Raw genomic sequence first — 20260 nt, forward strand, 5'->3', positions numbered from 1 at the left:
AGTCTTTCTAGATCTGCTCTAAGTTTGGATGATGCAGTAGAGAGCCACTATGAGGACAGGATAGGATATAAAGACCTCTTAAAACGTTTGCCTGATCCTGGTGGCATGACAAGAATCAAGGCGTGGAAGACCCTGCAGCATTGTTTGGTTGCAACGCATGACCCGAGAGAGGGCAGAGATACCAGCTCTAATGCAGGAGCGGCGTTTGGGTTGATGACCTCTCGCCGCCTCGATGATTCAAACGAGTCATTGGACTCACTTCAGTGTCTTTTTTAATCCGAGCCACGATCTTTTCTAAACTTGACTCAGTAGTTTTGTTGCCTATTAACCAAGATTTCTGTCCGACAGAGTTTTCAGCTTCTAATGTTATTATTTAAGTGTTTACCCTAAAATATCTACCAATATATACTATTCTATATTCTGTTTTTACAAATATATGTTATCTGTATAATATTGTTGTTTGTTAAATATGTTTGAAAACAATTCCCCCTGGGATTATTAAAGTATTTCTGATTGATTCTGATATTCTCTCGGGTATTTCAGATAACATTTTCTGCGATATTTGATTTAATGTGCTTGTTATTGTCAATTTAAAACATCATATTATATCCCGATATCTCCATATGTGATTCTTTTCATGATTTACCAACTCATTCTTTTACCTATGGATCAGAGATGACCAAAAAATATGAAATAACTTTATTAAATAACCTTAAATAACCTTTTCAGCATATTTAAATAACATAAAACAGAAAAGAGAGGCAGTTTATCACCCTTAAGAAAACTGTAACCAGATAAATGATGATCAAAATACCTTCTAATAGTTGCTAATTAATCAGAAAATCCACATTACAGCTCTGGTTCACTCCTAAAACACTTTCATCTTCAAAGTCTGCCACTTTTCTCATCCCTTTCATATTTTCTCAGAACAAACAAATAGCCATTAGGAGTGCGGAACAATAACAATTTTTTGGGTCCGCAAAACAAAACATCACACAAACCTCTCAGGCCACCATTAAAGCTGCTTCCTTTGTTCCTGTTTGCGGAGCTGATCTTTTATTTATCAGGTAAGAAAAGCCCTCCCTTCTCGCTTGTTCTCTTTATGTCTTTGTATGTAATTATGAGCGCGAGCTTCTCGACTCACCCGAAAGACTCATTTGCTGTTTATTTATGTTTCATTAAAAATCCCAAAGAAGTGTGAAATGATGGCGTCTCGTTGCGTGCGTGCCCTTGTCTGGATTCGGGGAAAAAAGCCGACATGTGGCGGCGCGTCTCTAAAAATAAAAGCATTACTGTCACCTTCAGACTAGAATGCCTGTTAATGGGATTTTACCACAATGAGCGCTTCACAGAAATTTCAAACCACACTCTTCTGATTAATAGTCCCTTCCTCGAGCCTCCTTCAGTTTCACATAATTGCCAGCCTTTCGAGCGTGCATCTATAATTTCATACACTTTCATCTCTCACCTATTAACTACAGCGGAGAGGGGCCAGCCGCAACAAGGATAAGGTTGCAGCCGTTGGTTTAATTACCATCGTGCTATTTTCCGTGTTCACGGGCGCCCTTACAGGCCACAGACTCACAGTAGCCAGCACGCTTAAGTGCATGCTGACCATAAATTAAGTCACTATGTTTAATTACACACGGAGGAAAAGGAGATTAGCTCTGATAAAAGTTAATTTTCTCACAGTGAGGGGGTCATCGAATGGGCCACGGTGAGTGAAATGAAAGCCAACATCAATGCAATGGACATTTACAAAGCCGAGCGCGGCGGCCTCCTGTGTCATTTCCTCACTACGGGCTACAGCGCGGGATGTTGAAAGACATCAAAAAAAAAATGTCACCCACTCACAAATTTCACTTTAGCTCTGCACAAGTTTCTTTGTCGCAGCAAACGCTGCATAATGCATGGGTTGTTTCATTTGCAGGGTGCATCACAGACGTTCTGTGCTCCTGTTTTTATGAAATACTTTCTGCAGTGACAAAAAAAGGTGCAGTACAATGTCTTCTAACATCTCACTTTTCCATTTTACCGATTTATTTGCTTTAACTTCAAACTACAGCAAGGTTTTCCACCTCTTAAAGCTCCGTGACGATATTATTTATATTAATGATGAGTAAAATGTCGTGTGTAGTGACCACCACCACCACCACCACCACAGAGAATGATCAATCACTTCTGCAGCTCTGCAGAGCGTCTTAAGCTCATCTCTTTAGTTTCCTGCGGTGGTTCAGGCTCACGGTCTCTTTCCCAGCAGCGGCGGGATGTTTTCAACGAGAACGCGCCGTTAAACCCGCTGTACGCAACTCTACCGTCACCATACGACAGACGCCCAAAGTTAGCGTCTAACTGGAGAAGAAAGTAGAACGTTTAGCGGTCGAGGAGTTGGTGGAGACCAAACCAGAGCAAACAGGTGAGTGAATTCACCCTTCGTTAAGTCCCGCCCCCTTGGTTACGTAGCTTTTTTATATAAATTTCCGACCGGGTCTGTTTCCAGACCTGGCAACCCGACTGGTCGAATTATTTTATGTTGTTGCGACTACAATCTTGAGACACTGGATGGTGGTGTTCTGCTCGTTCTCCGTATTCAACCTTTAACAGTTTCTGTGGTTCGCAGAAACGTACGGCACCATTTTATTCTGGCGACTGAGTTGATATAATACATTGAATAAGGGCTCCCAAATTAAGTTTTACAAACTGTGAGGAAAACAAAGATGCAGGGAAACCCAGTTCAAGGAAAGCATTTGAAGTCTATATCCTCATTAACACCAGGAAACTGGAACGTCTTGGCGTCCATGCTCCTCATGGGGGCAGAGCGCCATCTACTGTAGGCTACGCGATGTTTTCAGCAAGAACGCGCCGTTAAACCCGCTGTACGGGACTCTCCCGTCACCATACGACAGACGCCCAAAGTTAGCGTCTAACTGGAGAAGAAAGTAGAACGTTTAGCGGTCGAGGAGTTAGTGGAGACCAAACCAGAGCAAACAAGTGAGTGAATTCACCCTTCGGTAAGTCCCGCCCCCGTGGTTACTCTGCCTGTCAAGCTTTTATAAATACATTTCTGACCGGGTCTGCCAGACCTGGCAACCCGACTGGTCGAAGTCTATATCCTCATTCACACCAGGACACTGGAACGTCCTGGCGTCCATGCTCCTGCTGGGGGCCTAGCGCCATCTACTGTAGGCTACGTCTAACTGGAGAAGAAAGTAGAACATTTAGCGGTCGAACAGTTAGTGGAGACCAAACAGGTGAGTGATTTCACCCTTTGTTAAGTCCCGCCCCCTTGGTTACTTTGCCTGTCAAGCTTTCATATCAATATGGCGTTTTCAATGATATCACTAAGACAACGGACGACAAACAGAAACCACATTGCTTCCGCGACCAATACCTTGTCCCGTCGCCTACATGTTCTGCAGTCTTGCTACTGTTATTAATCCTAAAAGTGAAAAGCAAGACTGTATCTTACAAAGAAAATGAATAAAATACATGGTTAAATAACAGAATAACCTACATTTATCTCACCTATAAGTAAGAATAGCTCACCATGCCACAGTAGAGGACACAAAGCTTTGAAATAAGGATAAAACCTGAGTGATGTACAAGTCGACAGCAGACGGTTCGGTTACTCTGATATTCCACACATGGTTGTAAGGCGATTCTGCAGCCGCCGAAAGCTCCTGAGAGCGTTTTCATCCAGTAGAGACAAGTCCACAGAGTCCATGTGACTGGCCACCTCGAGAAAGGCACCACACCTCCTACTGCAACCCTGTGAGGCAGCCGCCACACCTCTCCATTCATCAGTTCATGTGTATACACTAGGTCCTGTCTGTGCATGTGTGTGTTTCTGGTTTGTGTGTGTGTGTGTAAAAAAGATTTACAAAATATGTCATCCTCTTCTTGTGTTTTCAGCCTGTTGCACTCTTCAGAAACATCCCCAAAATACATGAATACACACAAACACACAGGTTTAAACCCCTCTAAGAGACCGGCTGTTAAACAGAATCTCGATCCCGCGTGTGTCCGCACCACTTTTGCACTCATCCAACAATATATTGCGTTTTTGAAAAACAGAAAGCCTAAGATGGGACCACTACAGATTTATGCATCTCCGCTCGGAAAAAAGAAAACATCTCATTTCATCGTCCTGTCAGTTCCTGCGGTGCATCCCTTCGACTACAGCTACAACCGTCAGGAAGCGCCGTTGTGTTTGCATTTCTTCTGACAGCGAACAATCTGGACTAGAAAGCAGGTACTCTGACAATGGAGAGATTCTCCTCGGGGCAAAAAAACAAGGTGGGAGAAAAAATGCAGTTTGCATGTTTGTCTCGCTCTTAAACATGTTTCCCAGCCACATGCAGACATTCATGGAGCTCGCGGGTCTTCCCGGTCCGCAGCTGTGCGGGGTAATGAGGGATAGGGATAGGCATGGATGCCACATAGGACAGCAGGGAGCAGCTTGTTAGCATAGTCGCCTGCCAGAGAAGGTGTTGCCGAGTTTCTGTTGCACTTTAATTGGACGATCCTGTCAGCGTGTTTGTCTCTATAGGACAAGATGTCAGTGACTTTCAGGCAGCGCTGCAGTCAACTCACTGCCATTGACAAATTAACAATGTGGGCATGGATAAGCCTCTGCTGCCAACTTGGATAATGTTTTACATCTTTTCATGTTTGACACATTTTGACTGTCGAATGTCAAAGTTTTCTGTAAGATCTCCGCGAGAACTCTCCTCTCATTATATACGAGTCCAAATACGGAATTCAAACTACTTTACCTGTCTCTTATATTGCAGGTGTCGAACTGGAGTTCATTATAGTTTCCCAGCAGTCCTTGCGAGACGTGATTGAGATTCGCCGGCTGGCTGTTCAGGAATATGAGCCGCACGCACCCCTGGAAGTCTGGAGTCACGTGCTGACAGTCGTCGGTGGGACAGCCTGGGTTGGGAATGACACATGAAACAACCTTTTACTGCACAAACACGACAAACCTTTCTAGAAATAGCCTTCTACGTTACAGTGTGTTAAAGAGAAAGGGTTGAAGTGGGGCTGTGAGCCTTTCTCTCTGAAGGTCACCACAGTCCATTGACAAAAACAGCAATTTGATCGCACCGAACTCAGGAGTAACAGGTCTACTGCCTCGATTTGTTTATTTTAAATAGTTTTTTTCAGTTCCTAACCCTTTAAAACACCAAAGTCACACAATAACACAAACAAACTAACCGATCGAAGCAGCGGTTGACCTGCAGCTCCTGTGTTCTACAAGTAAAATTACTGTTTTAGTTGAAGGAGCCTGTGGCGGCTTTGCGAGACAGCGTAGATAACACTTTCAGTTCCCCTCACGCAATCTTAAACAGGGCCGTCTGACAGCGAGGTAGAGCGGTGAAAACAAACAGGAAGGCAATCCGGGCACTCCAACAACGACACAGAGGGAGGGAATAATTAAAAGGTCTTTGTCATAGTGGCTGAATCATTAAAACAACCAAACATGCTTTGACCGCTGTAGCCTTTCGTCTTTCTCCTCACCTTCATTCAACAGCCAATGAGAGGCAATCACAGCACCTGAGTCTAATCATGACAGCTGAGGTTGGTTTAAAAGAATGATAAAATATGATCAGAAGAAAACATTTAATGAGAACGAACAAAAACCTTTTTTACAGTACAGACCAAAAGTTTGGACACACCTTCTCATTCAACGAGTTTTCTTTCTTTTCAGGACTATTGACGTTGTAGATTCACACTGAAGGCATCAAAACTATGAATTAACACATGTGGAAATATGTACTTAACAAAAAAAGTGTGAAACAACTGAAAATACGCCTTATATTCCAGTTGCTTTGCACGGCTTTGCACACACTCTGCAGCTTCAATAAGTGGGATTTCCTGCCTTATAAATGGGGTTGGGAGCATCAGTTGTGTTGTGCAGACGTCAGGCGGACGCACAGCTGATGGTCCCACTGAACAGACTGTTTGTTATTTTGTGTTATGGCGAGAAAAAAGCAGCTAAATAAAGAAAAACAAGCGGCCGTCATTACTTTAAGAAATGAAGGTCAGTCAGTCCGAAAGATTGAATGAGAAGGTGTGTCCAGACTTTTGGTCTGTACTGTACATCATACAGTATACATCAAATAATGAAGAAAAGAAGATTTTAGCATGATTTTACGTCTATGCGCAATGCACCAGGCTTTCCACTGACTGCAATGTAAAATTCTAGATGTTAATATCACATGTTCAGAGCAAGTGTTTTATGTGTGTGACGTAGAAAAACAAGCCTCACGCTCTGCACAGGGAGGAGGTCAGGGTGGATGGTTGGTTCAAACACAAAGTGATTCCTGTTTGTTTGTGTGAAGCTTAATTGCATAAGAGAAGTACCCATTTACACCCAAACCACAATCTTTCACTCAACCTAACCATGTCTGTTTTACTCTTAAGTAAAGTTAAAGGTTGAATATACATAATCTTTATTAAAGGCTATGTATGTAAAAAAGAAAATGATACAACCACAGGGCCTTTTGAGGGGTACAGAATGAAAGTATTACTTTTCCATAAAATAAATATATTTAGTCTGAATTAAGAGTCTGGTTTGACAATGACTTTCTGTCCTGTTCTGTTTCCATTGTAGCAGCCAATAGCGTTGGGCGTTGCAGGTTTCAAGGGTTGTCTGTTGTTGGGTGCAGCTACTGCAGGCTGGCACTGGGTGAAATGGAGTTTGCCAATCCTGCAGCTGCAGGATTGAGAGAAAGGAGTTCAACGGCATTAAAACACACGCCCAAATGGCTACGTTTCTCCTTGATCGGTAAGCTAACTTTCATCTTTACTTAGCTGGAACGGCTAACGCTAATGGCTAACGCTAACTGTCAGTCAAACTCCTCTCCAATACTTGTTTTTATGGTGCGATTTGCCGAAAGGAATGGGTTCAAACAGGCTCAAACAGACTCCGGTCTCCTGTAGGCTACTGGGCCGACCTGGCAACCCGACTGCTGGAATTATTTTTTGTTGTTGCGACTACGATCTTGAGACACTGGATGGTGGTGTTCTGCTCGTTCTCCTTATTCAACCTTTAACAGTTTCTGTGGTTCGCAGAACAACGTCACCATGTTATTCTGGCAACTGGGTTGATATAATACATAAAATGAAGTTTTATAAACCGTGAGGTAAACAAAGATGCAGGAAAACCCTGTTCAAAGAGAGCATGGGAAGTCTATATCCTCATTCACACCAGGAAACTGGAACGTCTTGGCGTCCATGCTCCTGCTGGGGGCCGAGCGCCATCTACTGTAGGTCACACACTGACTATGGACGCCTTATACAAACCCACTTGGAAAGAAAAAACAAAACTATGCCCTTAAGATGTGTGAATTCTGCAAAACACATTGTGAGAATCCACTCACCTCCGAAGAAAAAGTTGCCTCTTGATTCCAGCTGTTCCCACAGTTCAATGGTGGATGACGGCTCATTATCCACAGTGAGAGTGATCTGGAGATTCCTCGCGTTGAGACTCACAGAGTGCCACAGACCATCGTTGACTCGGTGACCTAAAGAAGAACATTTTCAAATTTAAGTGTTGGCGAAATGGCAGTTTAATGATCTGTAGCACAGAACAAGATACGGTGTCCATTTCCCTGTGGACCTAGAGGCTGCGGAGAATTTCCACCGCTGCATTGTGGTTCAATCCGAGTGTGATTTAGACGTAAGGGGGGTGTTTTCTCAGCAGGTATCAGGGCAGCGCGCAGCAATGGCCACGGGGTACACACGGTTTATTATTAATCTCACTGTTGTTTGGGATTAGTCCAAGATACACTTTTAATGTCGCAGTAGCTGCCATCAAATCCCCACATGTCCTCACAACACAGTCCCTTTTGCGTCTTCACTCCACTGACGCCGGAGACCGCCACAGAGCTTAGAGACCCCCTCATCACGCTGAGCCTCGAGACAAGAGCCTCTCCCTCCTCCGCGCTGTCACTTGTTATTAACATTCTTACCGCATATCTTATCGCTTAGATGAAGTTAAGATGTAAATGAGGAGGAATAACGTCGGCTTTCTGTGTTTGTTCATCGCGGTCGACACATACTGAGGGTGCGATTCCTGCCAGACATGTGCTCGTTCCCTTATTTACTCCACTGCAGCTTTTGAGACTTGCTGTAGTTAAATTTGCTAAATAATAACAATAATAATAAGTAATTTGCTGCTAAACTGCACGGTGCGTATTGTTGTATATTGTATAAACCTACGTTTAACCACAATGTCTGCTGCACTCTGTCACATTTAGTTATTATTTGATTTATTTTACATTAGCTTTACTTTGATTTGATTTATGTTTTTATGCTTATTGTCACTCTGATCCTTTCCCACCTTTGTATTGAAACTGTTGCACAATCATTTACCTTGGGATAAATAAAGCTTGAATCTTCAATCTTGAAAATACAACGAGCATATAAATACGATGCCTTGTTAGTGAGAAGAAGTCACCTCCACCTTAAATACAACGAGCATGTAAATACGATGCATTGCATTGCATTGGGTTGACTGTGGCTCAGTAGAGGAGTGGGTTGTCCTCAATTCGAGAGATCAGAGGGTTCAATCCCCACCTCCCCCTGGTCCAAATGTCGAAGTGTCCTTGGGCAAGACACTGAACCCCAAATTACTCCCCGTGCTGCGCATGGGTGTGTAAATGTGGTGTGAATGTGATTAGATTAGATGGTCTGTAGATGTCCACCTGCCATCAGTGTGAATGGCTGTGTGAATGTGACAAACACTGTGAAAGCACCTTGAGTAGTCAGAAGACTAGAAAGGTGCTATATAAGCTATATAAGTCCATTTACCATTGAGAAGAATTCATTTTTACCTTGACCAGCTATAATGCTCCCAAAGTACAACAGAGACAGTCAGGACATATTGAATACTTCTGATGGAAGTTCATTTTCAATATAAAACATAAAAACTTTGCTGTTATTTAAGAGAAAAATGGGCTGCTGGACTTTTTCATGTATATGAGTATTTTTGTACAGGCTACTTTTACATGATTTACTTGATTCATTGATAAGTTGTCAACTATTAACCCTCCTGTTGCCCTCAAATTTGACCAACACCATTTATTCTAGGGCTCAATTTGACCGTAGCAATTTAAACATCTGGAAAATGATCAAAATCAATGTGTGACTCAAGTTAAGTCGGGTACTTTATGTTTTTATTTAACAAAATGAAAAATATCCCTGATGTTAAACTGCATGGAGGGATTTCTGTGTGTGTGTTTTAAAGTAAGTCTGTTATTTTAAGTGCTATTTTGTGTTATTTGTAACATCTGGAATGAAAGTAACGTCCGTTATCAAGGACAGCAGCGTGAATTTGACCTCATATAATATTTGAATCGTAAAATAAACAATAATAATAATGATTAAATCATCCAGATTATCAAACTGACCCAAAGGAACACCGATGCCACAAGTACATGTACGATAAGAACAATAAAAAAAGACATTATTTAGAGATGTTAAACATTGAATGGGGTCAAATTGACCCTTAGGAGAACAGGAGGGTTAAATGAATCACCAACTACTGAATTTTGACAATTGATAATTCAGTTAGAGTATTTGTTTTAAAGTCAAAATTCTCTGATTCAAGTTTCTTAAATATGAAGATTTCCTGATTTCCTTTCTTGTCTTTGACAGTAAAATATTTAAAAAACAGACATCTGATCGACATTTTTTCACCATTTTATAGATAGATAGATACATAACTTTATTTATCCCAGAGGGGGAATTAGGTGACCAAACAACTCACTTTTAATTTAATCGAGAAAAACTTTGACAGATTAATGAAAATAAAGTCTAAGTTAACAACATTAGGAGCTTTACCTCTGATCGATAAAAGAATAAAGGAAAAATACCCCAAAGAACTTAACTTAAACAGGTTCAAACTTAAAAAGTGCAATAAATTAATCATTGTATTAATTAATAACGTAAACTAATGTAATAATTAACTTTACACAAGAATAAGAATCAGTGGTAAGCATTTATCCGTAGTGAAGTGAGCTCATGCCTTATTAAGAGTCCCCCTGGCTCCCCTGTAATTCCACCCTGCTTTTAACCACTAACCTCTCACATATATTCATTTCTTAAAAGGGTACAAAACCGGCTCCGATACGCTCATTATGAATTGTGCTCAGTCATTCGGCTTTTTACTTCAAGTGCCATAGTTCCCCTGCGGTTAAACAGCAGGAACTGGCTTTGCTAAAAAATTGTTATTTTCGATATCTGGGAGAAAGATTGTTTCAGATTCAGTATCTGAAAATCAGTTGAATCAGTATTTAAAATGTATTTTAACTTGACAGTAGCTCTACGTGACGAAAAGAGAGCTGAGCCGGAAGGTAAAGCTCTCAATCTACCGGTCAATCTTGGTTCCTACCCTCACCTGTGGTCATGAAAGCTGGGTCAGGACCCAAAGAACGAGGTCGCGGGTACAAGCGGCCGAAATGGGTTTCCTCAGGAGGGGGGCTGGAGTCTCCCTTAGAGAGAGGGGGAGAAGTTCAGCATCCGTGAGGAACTCAGAGTAGAGCCGCTGCTCCTTTACGTTGAAAGGAGCCAGTTGAGGTGGTTCAGGATCATCTAGTAAGGATGAACCCTGGGCGCCTCCCTAGGGAGGTGTTCCAGGCACGTCCAGCTGGGAGGAGGCCTCGGGGAAGACCCAGGACCAGGTGGAGAGATCATATCTCCACACTGGCCTGGGAACGCCTCGGGATCCCCCAGTTAGAGCTGGTTAATGTGGCCCGGGAAAGGGAAGTTTGGGGTCCCCTGCTAAAGCTGCTGCCCCCGCGACCCGACCCCGGATAAGAGGCTGAAGATGAGATGAGTAACATGTCATTTCAGATAGCTGCAGCTTTCAAGGGGATAGCACAAATGATCCTGGATGCTCAGGTGTGTCACACTTTACTTAAAAGAGGTACACAGAAAACTAAATTCCCAGAGCCAAAACGGACTAAAAATCTCCCATGAGCATTGAAGACTGATTCTGTAACAGCACGATGAGTCACACCAAAGGCTTTTTTTAAAAAATTCAACCATACTGTTGAACCATACTCTCACCCGTCTGCATCACATGTTAGAAGCCTCTTCATTGGGACAGAGACAGCAGGGATTAGAAATACGGAGCCGCGCCTCCACCCCAGACTAAATTAGCACCCACACTGAGCTGTGCTGTGGTCTGGGAGCTTAGAGGGGACGCGACGGTCAGGCAGAGTGCACAATGGGAGTTATTTTAGTTAGTCTAAAATCTGATCCGTCCAGGCTCTTGGGACAACTTGAGACTTGCACTCAGTATCCAATGATGCCCGTCCCTTCCAGAAAACCTTTTATCCCACAAGACTGTGAGTGCCGTCGGCGTTTTTTGTTCTCCACTCCATTGACTGTTTCATGGAATGAGCAGCGTAGCCACGAGGGACTGCTGACTGCTGGCCCCCCGCCTGTTCAGCCCATATATATATATATATCTCACGATCTCCTTGCTGTCCAGCTGCTGGACAAGTTCAAAGAACTATCTCGGAGACAGATCTTCTGTTTCTACTATCGCATCAGTAACCTGTTGCTCAAGAAGAATAAAATATTCCACTATTCTTCTCCTGTCTGAGATGACACGTCTGAGTCCCACTGCTGCCTCCGGGAAATACACAGCTTCATGTGACAGCTTCCCGTCATTACTGCACAAAGCTGCAGTGGCAGCTCACTCAAGTCCTCGACAACCCCAACGGGCGGTAGATGCAGCGTGTGGTGAATGAAACAAAGGCTCATTTTGGATGTTGTTACCATAGAGCATAAAAAATAGTGGGCGTGAGCCACCAATTGGTTTTGAAGCTAGGAGTTTGGCATTTAGCCATCGCCATCTCGGTAAATTTGGAGCCGGAGGTGACCATGTTTTTGGACAAGAGGGCAGAGCTAGTCGTGGACCGTTACACAACACTTAGCACTGCACTAAGCTAAAGGCTAAAGAGGGAAACTCTTATCGATTTGCCGACATGCACGCAGAGACCTCCTGGCGGTTTAAAATGCGTAGGTTCCCCGTAAAGCTACCAGCGAAGGCTAGTGCTAGGTAGCTAGCTTGGTTAGCAATGTACATCCACTTAATGCTTAACAACGCACTTTAGATAACGAATACGATCATCTCTAATGAAGTGAAGACACTTACAGTTGCCTGGCTTCACCAGAATAATCACAAAAGCTTATCGTTCTGGGCCCTCTACGTTCATTTTCGATTTCCAAATGTTTTTTTTTAACGTTGCAAAGCGAAATGCTTCTGGACGTAATTGCAAAGACGACCACAACCAATCAGCTTTCTCAAATTACAGCTCGACAGTACACTAAAATGTGTTAATGAAAACATCCTGTGAAATGGTCAAAGCCCCAAAACGATGACACAGACCACACTTTACTGTTTTTTTCCTGATTGACAGGCGGCCCTGTAGCCACGTCCTAAATCATCCCCTGCTTTTTCCTCTATTTTTCTCTAAATGGGACCATCAGTTACGAAATGAACATCACGCTGTACTGACGAAGACTTGAGACGCAGCTGAAATTGAGACGTGAGAACTTCAGGCTCCCCCTGATGGACATTAGAGAGAATGCAGCTTTAAGGCGCTTCCTCACTGGCCTTACGGAGGCTCCATCCATCTCCTTTTCAGTCCGGTTGTCATCCTTCATAAACACTTCCTGGCTCGGCTGTGAGGTGTTTGCTTGTGTAATAATTAAGGTTGTACTGTTGCTGCACATCCTTTCTGAGCTGGAGGAAGACACAGAGAGTTATTCTCTCCACATTGTTGTGCACTGAGCTCGAGTGCGGCACTTTATCAAACAGGGCCAGGTGTGTTTCTCCTTGTCCTATTGTCTATTTGTCAAAACCTGAAAGAAGAACCGCTTTAGAGAATGACCTGATGTTTCTAATCAAACCGAAGACTGAAAAGAAAATCTGGTTTAATTTGGAAAAATTCAAATGATTCGCAGAAGACTCTGTCCCCTTCAGCTCGGTTTAATGATTGCACTGAGACCTCTTCTCTGCACGACATTGACATTGACATTGCTCTGAGGTATGTGCGATACCTTGGGAGGAGGGTGGAGAGAAATGTGAGAATATTTTATTATCCGTGAACTTGACTTACTTTTTAATTAAATTCGTCAGCTTGAGATTCACAACTTCCCTCTTTTCTGGATGTTAGATGCAGCTGCACTCTAAAGATGCTCCGAATGGCCGCAACAAGTAATTCTTTCAAGTTAAAACAAACCTAGCTCCGCGCAGCACGCTCGTGTTTATCTTTACGCGCCACAGGAACAATTTACCAGCAGTGAGTCCAGTTTTCTCTGCTTGCATCTCACTGCTTGGTTAGGATTCAGCACATCCATCATGAAGAAGACGTCCAGCTGCTCGCAAGCATCATGCACCTTTTTAGTATGACTTTGGGATCCTAATAAAATTAAGGCACATACCCCCCCTATGGCTGTGTTTAACGCAGCACATCCACACCGGATAAATCTGCGTTTTAAGTACATTTAGGGGCTAGATCCCAGGGATTATCTCTCAGTGTGTTTAAAATGTAACCGGCCTTTGTGCTCGGTGAGCCCTCGAATTTGTAAACCGAGGTGCTACCGGCGCTCTTTGCTAAATAATCATTTTCAGCTGCGACCTCTGAAAAAGTCCACCCAAGGAGGGAGAAGAACCAAGGAGTCCTAATGAACAGAAGTGGATAAATAAACAGATAAATACCCCAAATTGATGAGAAGCCAATTCCTATCAGACAAATATCGCTCTCACTCTAACAGATTAATGCGCAGTGACACTTTTACTTGTTACTGTTGCCCTCAAATTTTACTAACACCATTTATTCTAGGGGTCAGTTTGACCGTAGCAATTTAAACGTCTTGAAAATGATCATAATCAATTTGTGACTCAAGTTAAGTCGAGTACTTTATGTATTTAGGGCACACTCACACTGTCCTTCCGCACCGCGCCCCGGGCTTTAGGGTACTTGTTGTTGTTATTAAATGTCCGCGCATGGTCTGTCCTTCTATTTTCTATGTCCGAACAGGCGCACATAAATGACATCAGAGCCACCGTAGGCGTCATGCTTGTACACGTGTGCACGCTCGTGCTTGTACATGTGCAAACGCGCTCCACAAAAGCCCACCTCTCTCAGACGGGCTGTGGACGGCCAGCTGGCCGCAGTTATGCGCGGAGCGGTTACACTCACACTGGTCAAACGCACTAGGCTTGACCCGACAAACCTGTTTTGGCCCGGTGCGGAAGGATAGTGTGAGTGCACCCTTATTAAACAAAATGAAAAATAACACTGATGTTAAACTGCATGGAGGGATTTCTGTGCGTGTGTTTTAAAGTAAGTCTGTTATTTTAAGTGCTATTTTGTGTTATTTGTAACATCTGGAATGAAAGTAACGTCCGTTATCAAGGACAGCAGCATGAATTTGACCTCATATAATATTTGAATTGTAAAACAGAAAATAATAATAATGATTAAATCATCCAGATTATCAAATTGACCCAAAGGAACACCGATGCGACAAGTACATGTACGATAAGAACAATAAAAATATATATAATCATGACAATGTTAGGTGTTTTATGAGTTGTCCACATAAAATGAGGAAAAGTCATAAATATAAACAAAAAAACCAAATTATTTAGAGATGTTAAACATTAAATGGGGTCGAATTCACCCTTAGAATAACAGGAGGGTCAAAGTCCTCACGTGCAGCGGCTCGGAGGTTGTTAATCCCTTCTGCAGACAGGTAATTAAATACAGTGCGCGGTCAACTGTATAAAAAAGTTATACCGTCCCTCAGCTGCGGATGTCTTCTCCCTCTATATTTCCCTGCAGCCCTCCATCCGCTCTAAGTCTGCTTCCCCAAACAATCACGGTTATCTGTTATATTTGCTAAGCAATCCAATACAGGATTGAATGTTGCTTTTTTCACACCGAGTAATTCCAAGAAAATATATATTTTTTGAGTTTATTGAGGACAAAGGTGTTAAAAGTAAGTCGCTCGAAATTACTTGCACAAGCCCACATGTTCGGTCTCCACGTCGTGGATTAGGGAGGCGCCGTCCTTCTTTGTACTTTGTCTCAGTAAAGAGAAGCGAACACACACACACACACACGCACACACACACACACACACACACACACAGCCAGGTGGAGTTGGTGCGGACCATATTGCAAACGGGGCATTCAGGGGTCACCGCGTGGATGTAAAGGAATACTTCAAATGCTGTGCCTCTGCCAGATTTCTCTATTTGACGTTGCACTGTGGGCTTTTGTTATAAAACTAATGTTTACTCATTAAAACAGATTGTGTGTGTGTGTGTGTGTGTGTGTGTGTGTGTGTGTGTGCATTTCCTTCATTCTTCCCTGCCTCTACTCACACCCCCTCTCTACCAAAAATACTATTTCTTCACCCTCCTGAAGGACACATTTTGAAGCTACACACCGCTTTCTGTTTAATGCCTGTTATGTAAATTAATTGCTTGTGTTTTTGTAAAGTGAGCTCTCCGTGAAGATGATCAAATCCACTTAATCATAATTATTTATTCCAATTAAAGCTTCCCTTTTTTAACACATTAGACAACAACTCCATTGACATTCAAATATACTGACGGTAGAAACAGGCCGCACACATTCCCAGATCATCACACACTGACACTTTTTCACGGACCTCGGCATCGGACACTGAAGGACGAGGCATCCCGTGGCGTCTATTGAGATGCACCGGGCTTTCAACAACTCCAGTGTAAACCCATCTGCTGCTTTATTAGCACCACACACCCCGCATGAGCAGCGCGCGACACCCACCGCGCTGAAACTGCTGGGCTCGACAAATACCACATGTCTGCCTTCCTAAATCGAGTCATAATGGTCACATAAGGAAATGAATGTTTCCCTTTATTTCATTATAAAAGTCATTTTTATTTGTATTTAAACATAAAAGATTAAGATTCTGTCCAAAGACACGCTAGAGGCTTTTATTTTGAAACAGAAAATGTCGGGTTTAACTAAAGTATTTACATTTTGTTCTCGTCTGTGACATATTCTACATATATACACACCGAAACTGTATTGAACGAGCTGTTATGACGTTAATATGACTGTCAAAAGACCATTTCACTGTCTCTCTTTGATGTGAACGAGGTGTGTGTCGTAAAAAAATAGGTGAGACCTCGAATCTCTAAATAGGGAACAGGTAGTTAGACGCTTAGAGCAAGTGCTCAATTATAGCTGAGACATAAATATAAAGTATAAAGAGTGGGAAAGGAGGTCAGGGTGGATGGACACAGGACTGTCAGCCCAGGAGTTCGCTGTTTCTTTTCTCTGTGGTGCGTTTACTTATTTTAACTCATGTACGTAACTTGATTAAGTAGCAAACGTACTTGAATCACAATATTTTCCCTAAAACCTAAACAAGTAGTTCTGTTTGAATTGACGTAGGGCCACACAGAGCGTTAAAAAGTGACTACGAGGGGTCCTGAGAAAGCATCCGTATGTGACGGTCCCCACAAACACATTTATTCAGTACATGTGTATTTTTATGTGTACTCACTGACGGAGACCTCTGATTTCGGCCGCCCTGAGCTGTGCAGGGTCAGCTGCAGCCGGCTGTTGCTGATCTGCAGCTCCAGCCTGCGGGGCTCCGGGTTCAGCTGCACGGAGAGCAGCAGCCCGTCCGGGTTCCAGGTCCTGAACTGGAAGCGCACGGAGAAGCCCCCAGTGCTCGACGCGGCCGACGGGAGCGACAGGAAGCTACTGCTGGAGCTCAGGAAGGTGCAGGCCACCAGCTGGGGCTGCGAACACGAGAAGGTCACATTGCCCTGGAGGACGACAAAAACCCAAGGACACAGATTTACACAAGTCTGCAGCTACAAGATGGTCTGAAACTGTGACATGCTGATATGCACAAACAAGGGACAGATGGTTAAAGAATCGTCCCCCACCCAAATAAGTAAATGTAACCTTCAACCTGTTAAACTGAATTATTTAACGTCAATTGTCAATGTATCATCAGCAGCAATTTGTATTTTAGGAATTCAAAATAATGATTCAAAAGAGCTGGAAAAGTCTATTTGAAGTGTATGTTTAACCCTCCTGTTCTCCTAAGGGTCGATTTGACCCAATTTAATGTTTAAAATCTCTAAATAAGGACATCTATTGGTTTTTTTTGCTTTATATTTATGACTTTTCCTCATTTTACAGGGACGACTCATAAAAAAAACTAAAATTGTCATGATTATATATATTTTTTTATTGTTCTTATCGTACATGCACTTGTCGCATCGGTGTTCCTTTGGGTCAGTTTGATAATCTGGATGATTTAATCATTATTATTATGTCTATTTTACAATTCAAATATCATATGAGGTCAAATTCACGCTGCTGTCCGTGATAACGGACGTTACTTTCATTCCAGATGTTACAAATAACACAAAATAGCACTTAAAATAACAGACTTACTTTAAAACACACACACAGAAATCCCTCCATGCAGTTTAACATCAGTGATATTTTTCATTCTGTTAAATAAAAACATAAAGTACCCGACTTAACTTGAGTCACACATTGATTATGATCATTTTCCAGATGTTTAAAGTGCTACGGTCAAATTTACCCCAAGAATAAATGGTGTTAGTGAAATTTGAGGGCAACAGGAGGGTTAAAAATAATGATCAAAGGAATGTTTTAACGTTTTGGGTTGTACTTATTTGCCTCTTCCTGGGAGGAGATGAGAAAATTGCATTAGTATACTCACTATTAATCATTATATCTATATTCTAGAGAATGCTGTGCGCACATAGACCCCAAACAATAAAATAGTTCCCATCAAACAAAACAACTTGTGGTCAAATGGATATATTCTTGTAACCAATCATTACACAGTGGACAACCACATACAGCTGCCATTATGAACCAGTTCAACCGTAGTTTGAGTCTGTTGATACTTTACATAGTTATAGTTTGTGCCGGGGGAAAGGCAAGTAAGCGTAGCACAGCATGAGCCGTACTCTTTCCCTCCAAAGATGATTTTTACGAGAGATTATTAACCGTACTGCACTCGGCGCCTGTTACACTTTGAGACGTCCTGTTGAAATACTGTAAAATAAGAGACATATCGTAATTATATTCTTGTGCGCAGGTCTTTCTGTGTCCATGAACTGCCTTTGACATGTAACACCAACTAAGCTCTGAGACAAATTCAGATGTCATTATGGTACAGCTTCTGCTATACTGCGTCCTTTATTCACCAAAGAACCAATTAAGAAATTCAAAAGGCTACTAAAAAAAAAACTTATTTCATTGTACTGCGTCAGACTTTTCCATGTTCCTTCCAGCTTTGACCTCAAAAGCCATATACTATACTAGGGTTGGACCTGGAGTCTTGTTTCCATCCTTTTAAAACCCAGAAATGCTGAATACTCTAATGGCGCACTCACACTGTCCTTCTGTTCCGGGCCAAAACCGTTTTTTTAAGCTAAAGCCTAGTACGTTTAAGCAGTGTGAGTGCACCCGTTCCGCGCATAACTGCGGACAGCGGGCCGCAGAGCCGTTTGCACATGTATGAGCACGAGCGTGCGCACGTGTACGAGCAGAGCACGAGCCCTACGGCGGTAGCGTTATGTGCGCCTGTTCGGACATAGAAAAAAGAAGGACGGACCATGCGCGGACATTTAACAACAACAACAATGGCGGCGAAAGGTTCACGTTGGTGTGATGCGGAGGTGGAGTGTTTACTGCAGATTTGGTCGGATGAAAAGATTCAAAAACAGTCGACAAGACGCACAAAAACTCAGAGGTCTACGGAAAGATTTGTAAACAAAGCCACACACACGCGATCAATGCGTGTGACGTGTTACGGCGTGATGACGTATGGACAGCAAGAAGCATTGGCGAGGCCCAGGTAGTGTGAGTACAAACGGGGCTGGGGCGCGGGGGGAGAGGGAGGGGGGACAAGTACCCTAAAGCCCGGGTCGCGGTGCGGAAGGACAGTGTGAGTGCGCCCTAAGACAAATAAACATACAAGCAACCAAAGAAAACGTATGGATACAAATACTCAGAGTTTCACATTGACTCATGATTGAATTCTGATTGCTGACTGAAGAAGAATAATAAGAAGAATTACTTTATTTATCCCGCAACGGGAAATCGAGTTTTTCAATATTCATGTTACACACACACACAGGCCCGAAATACACACACATGCACAAACAGGACCTATATACATGCAATTAATGGAGAGATGTTAGAGCGAGAAGATCTATTCTTGTGTGTATTCGTGTCTTTTTGTGCCCATGAACTGTATTGACATGAAAGACCTACAGTCGGCACCGAGGCTAGACAAGTTTAGTTGCGGTTCAGTCTTAGTACTGCATCCTTTATTCCCAAAAGAACTGATAAGGAGTTGCACCTACAGACTCTGAAATACTTAGAAACAGACGTTCATGTCAATTGTGTCTGGCTGGACCGCAACAGCCGTATTCTAGGTTTGACCTCGACTTGTTCCCATACTTTCCCAACTGTGAATTCCCACCAGATGAAACGTATGGGTAGAAATATAGACAAACCAAAATAAAGAGTTTAACTAGTCAGACAAAGTTCATTGGTGCCTGACCAATGGCTTATGTTTCACACAGGTACGTTAAAGATTTGAAATTATGAATGTCGTAGGTTCAGGGCTCTTCTTTATGAGATCTGTGTTAACTCTAAAGGGGTGTGAAGAAGCCTTCTTTTGCAAATGTGTGAACACTTTTTCACACATTTGCAAAGAGAAGACTCCTGCAGGGTTAAGAAGGTGATGATGAAGAGTGCATCTCAGTTTTATTAAGCATATCTCAGCAATTTAGAGAAAACTGTGGTAAGACTGAACTTTCCCTGCGATGGTCAATGAGGTTGTTTAAATTTGAAAGTAAGGAGAGATGTGGCGAAGGCTACGTCCAAGATGAATCCATTCGTTTGCTCCGAACCAATATGGCAGACCATCAGCCGATATGAAAACCATTTAAGTTTAAATTTGGGTGTAATTCTGTGGGGCGCAGAGGTTGCGTTAGGTACATTCAAACACAGACTGGTCGTGTCTTCTAAGGTCAGAGTCCTATTAGTCCTGGCGCCTGCAGGGCAACACACAGCAATCGCAGCTCTTGACTCTCAATGTGATTCTCTCCCATCAACCTCAGGGAGATAGTCCCATTGAAATTCCATTACAGCTTCCATCAGGACAGCCT

The 20260-nt window shown here is 42.7% G+C and overlaps 1 protein-coding gene across 1 annotated transcript in view; it reads right to left on the minus strand.

Moving 5' to 3' along the window:
• cntnap5a (contactin associated protein family member 5a) overlaps positions 1 to 20260 on the minus strand; it is a gene marked incomplete at both ends in the record, with an annotated part of 139638 nt that overhangs the window by 53320 nt on the left and 66058 nt on the right. Inside the window, 3 exons of the mRNA XM_083922136.1 lie at positions 4776 to 4935; positions 7389 to 7532; positions 16591 to 16858. Coding sequence (XP_083778262.1) covers positions 4776 to 4935; positions 7389 to 7532; positions 16591 to 16858 — 572 coding nt within the window. The remainder of the gene's footprint in view (positions 1 to 4775; positions 4936 to 7388; positions 7533 to 16590; positions 16859 to 20260) is intronic.

The sequence above is a fragment of the Echiichthys vipera genome, assembly GCF_963691815.1.
Source record: "Echiichthys vipera genome assembly, chromosome: 10".
NCBI lineage: Eukaryota > Metazoa > Chordata > Actinopteri > Perciformes > Trachinidae > Echiichthys > Echiichthys vipera.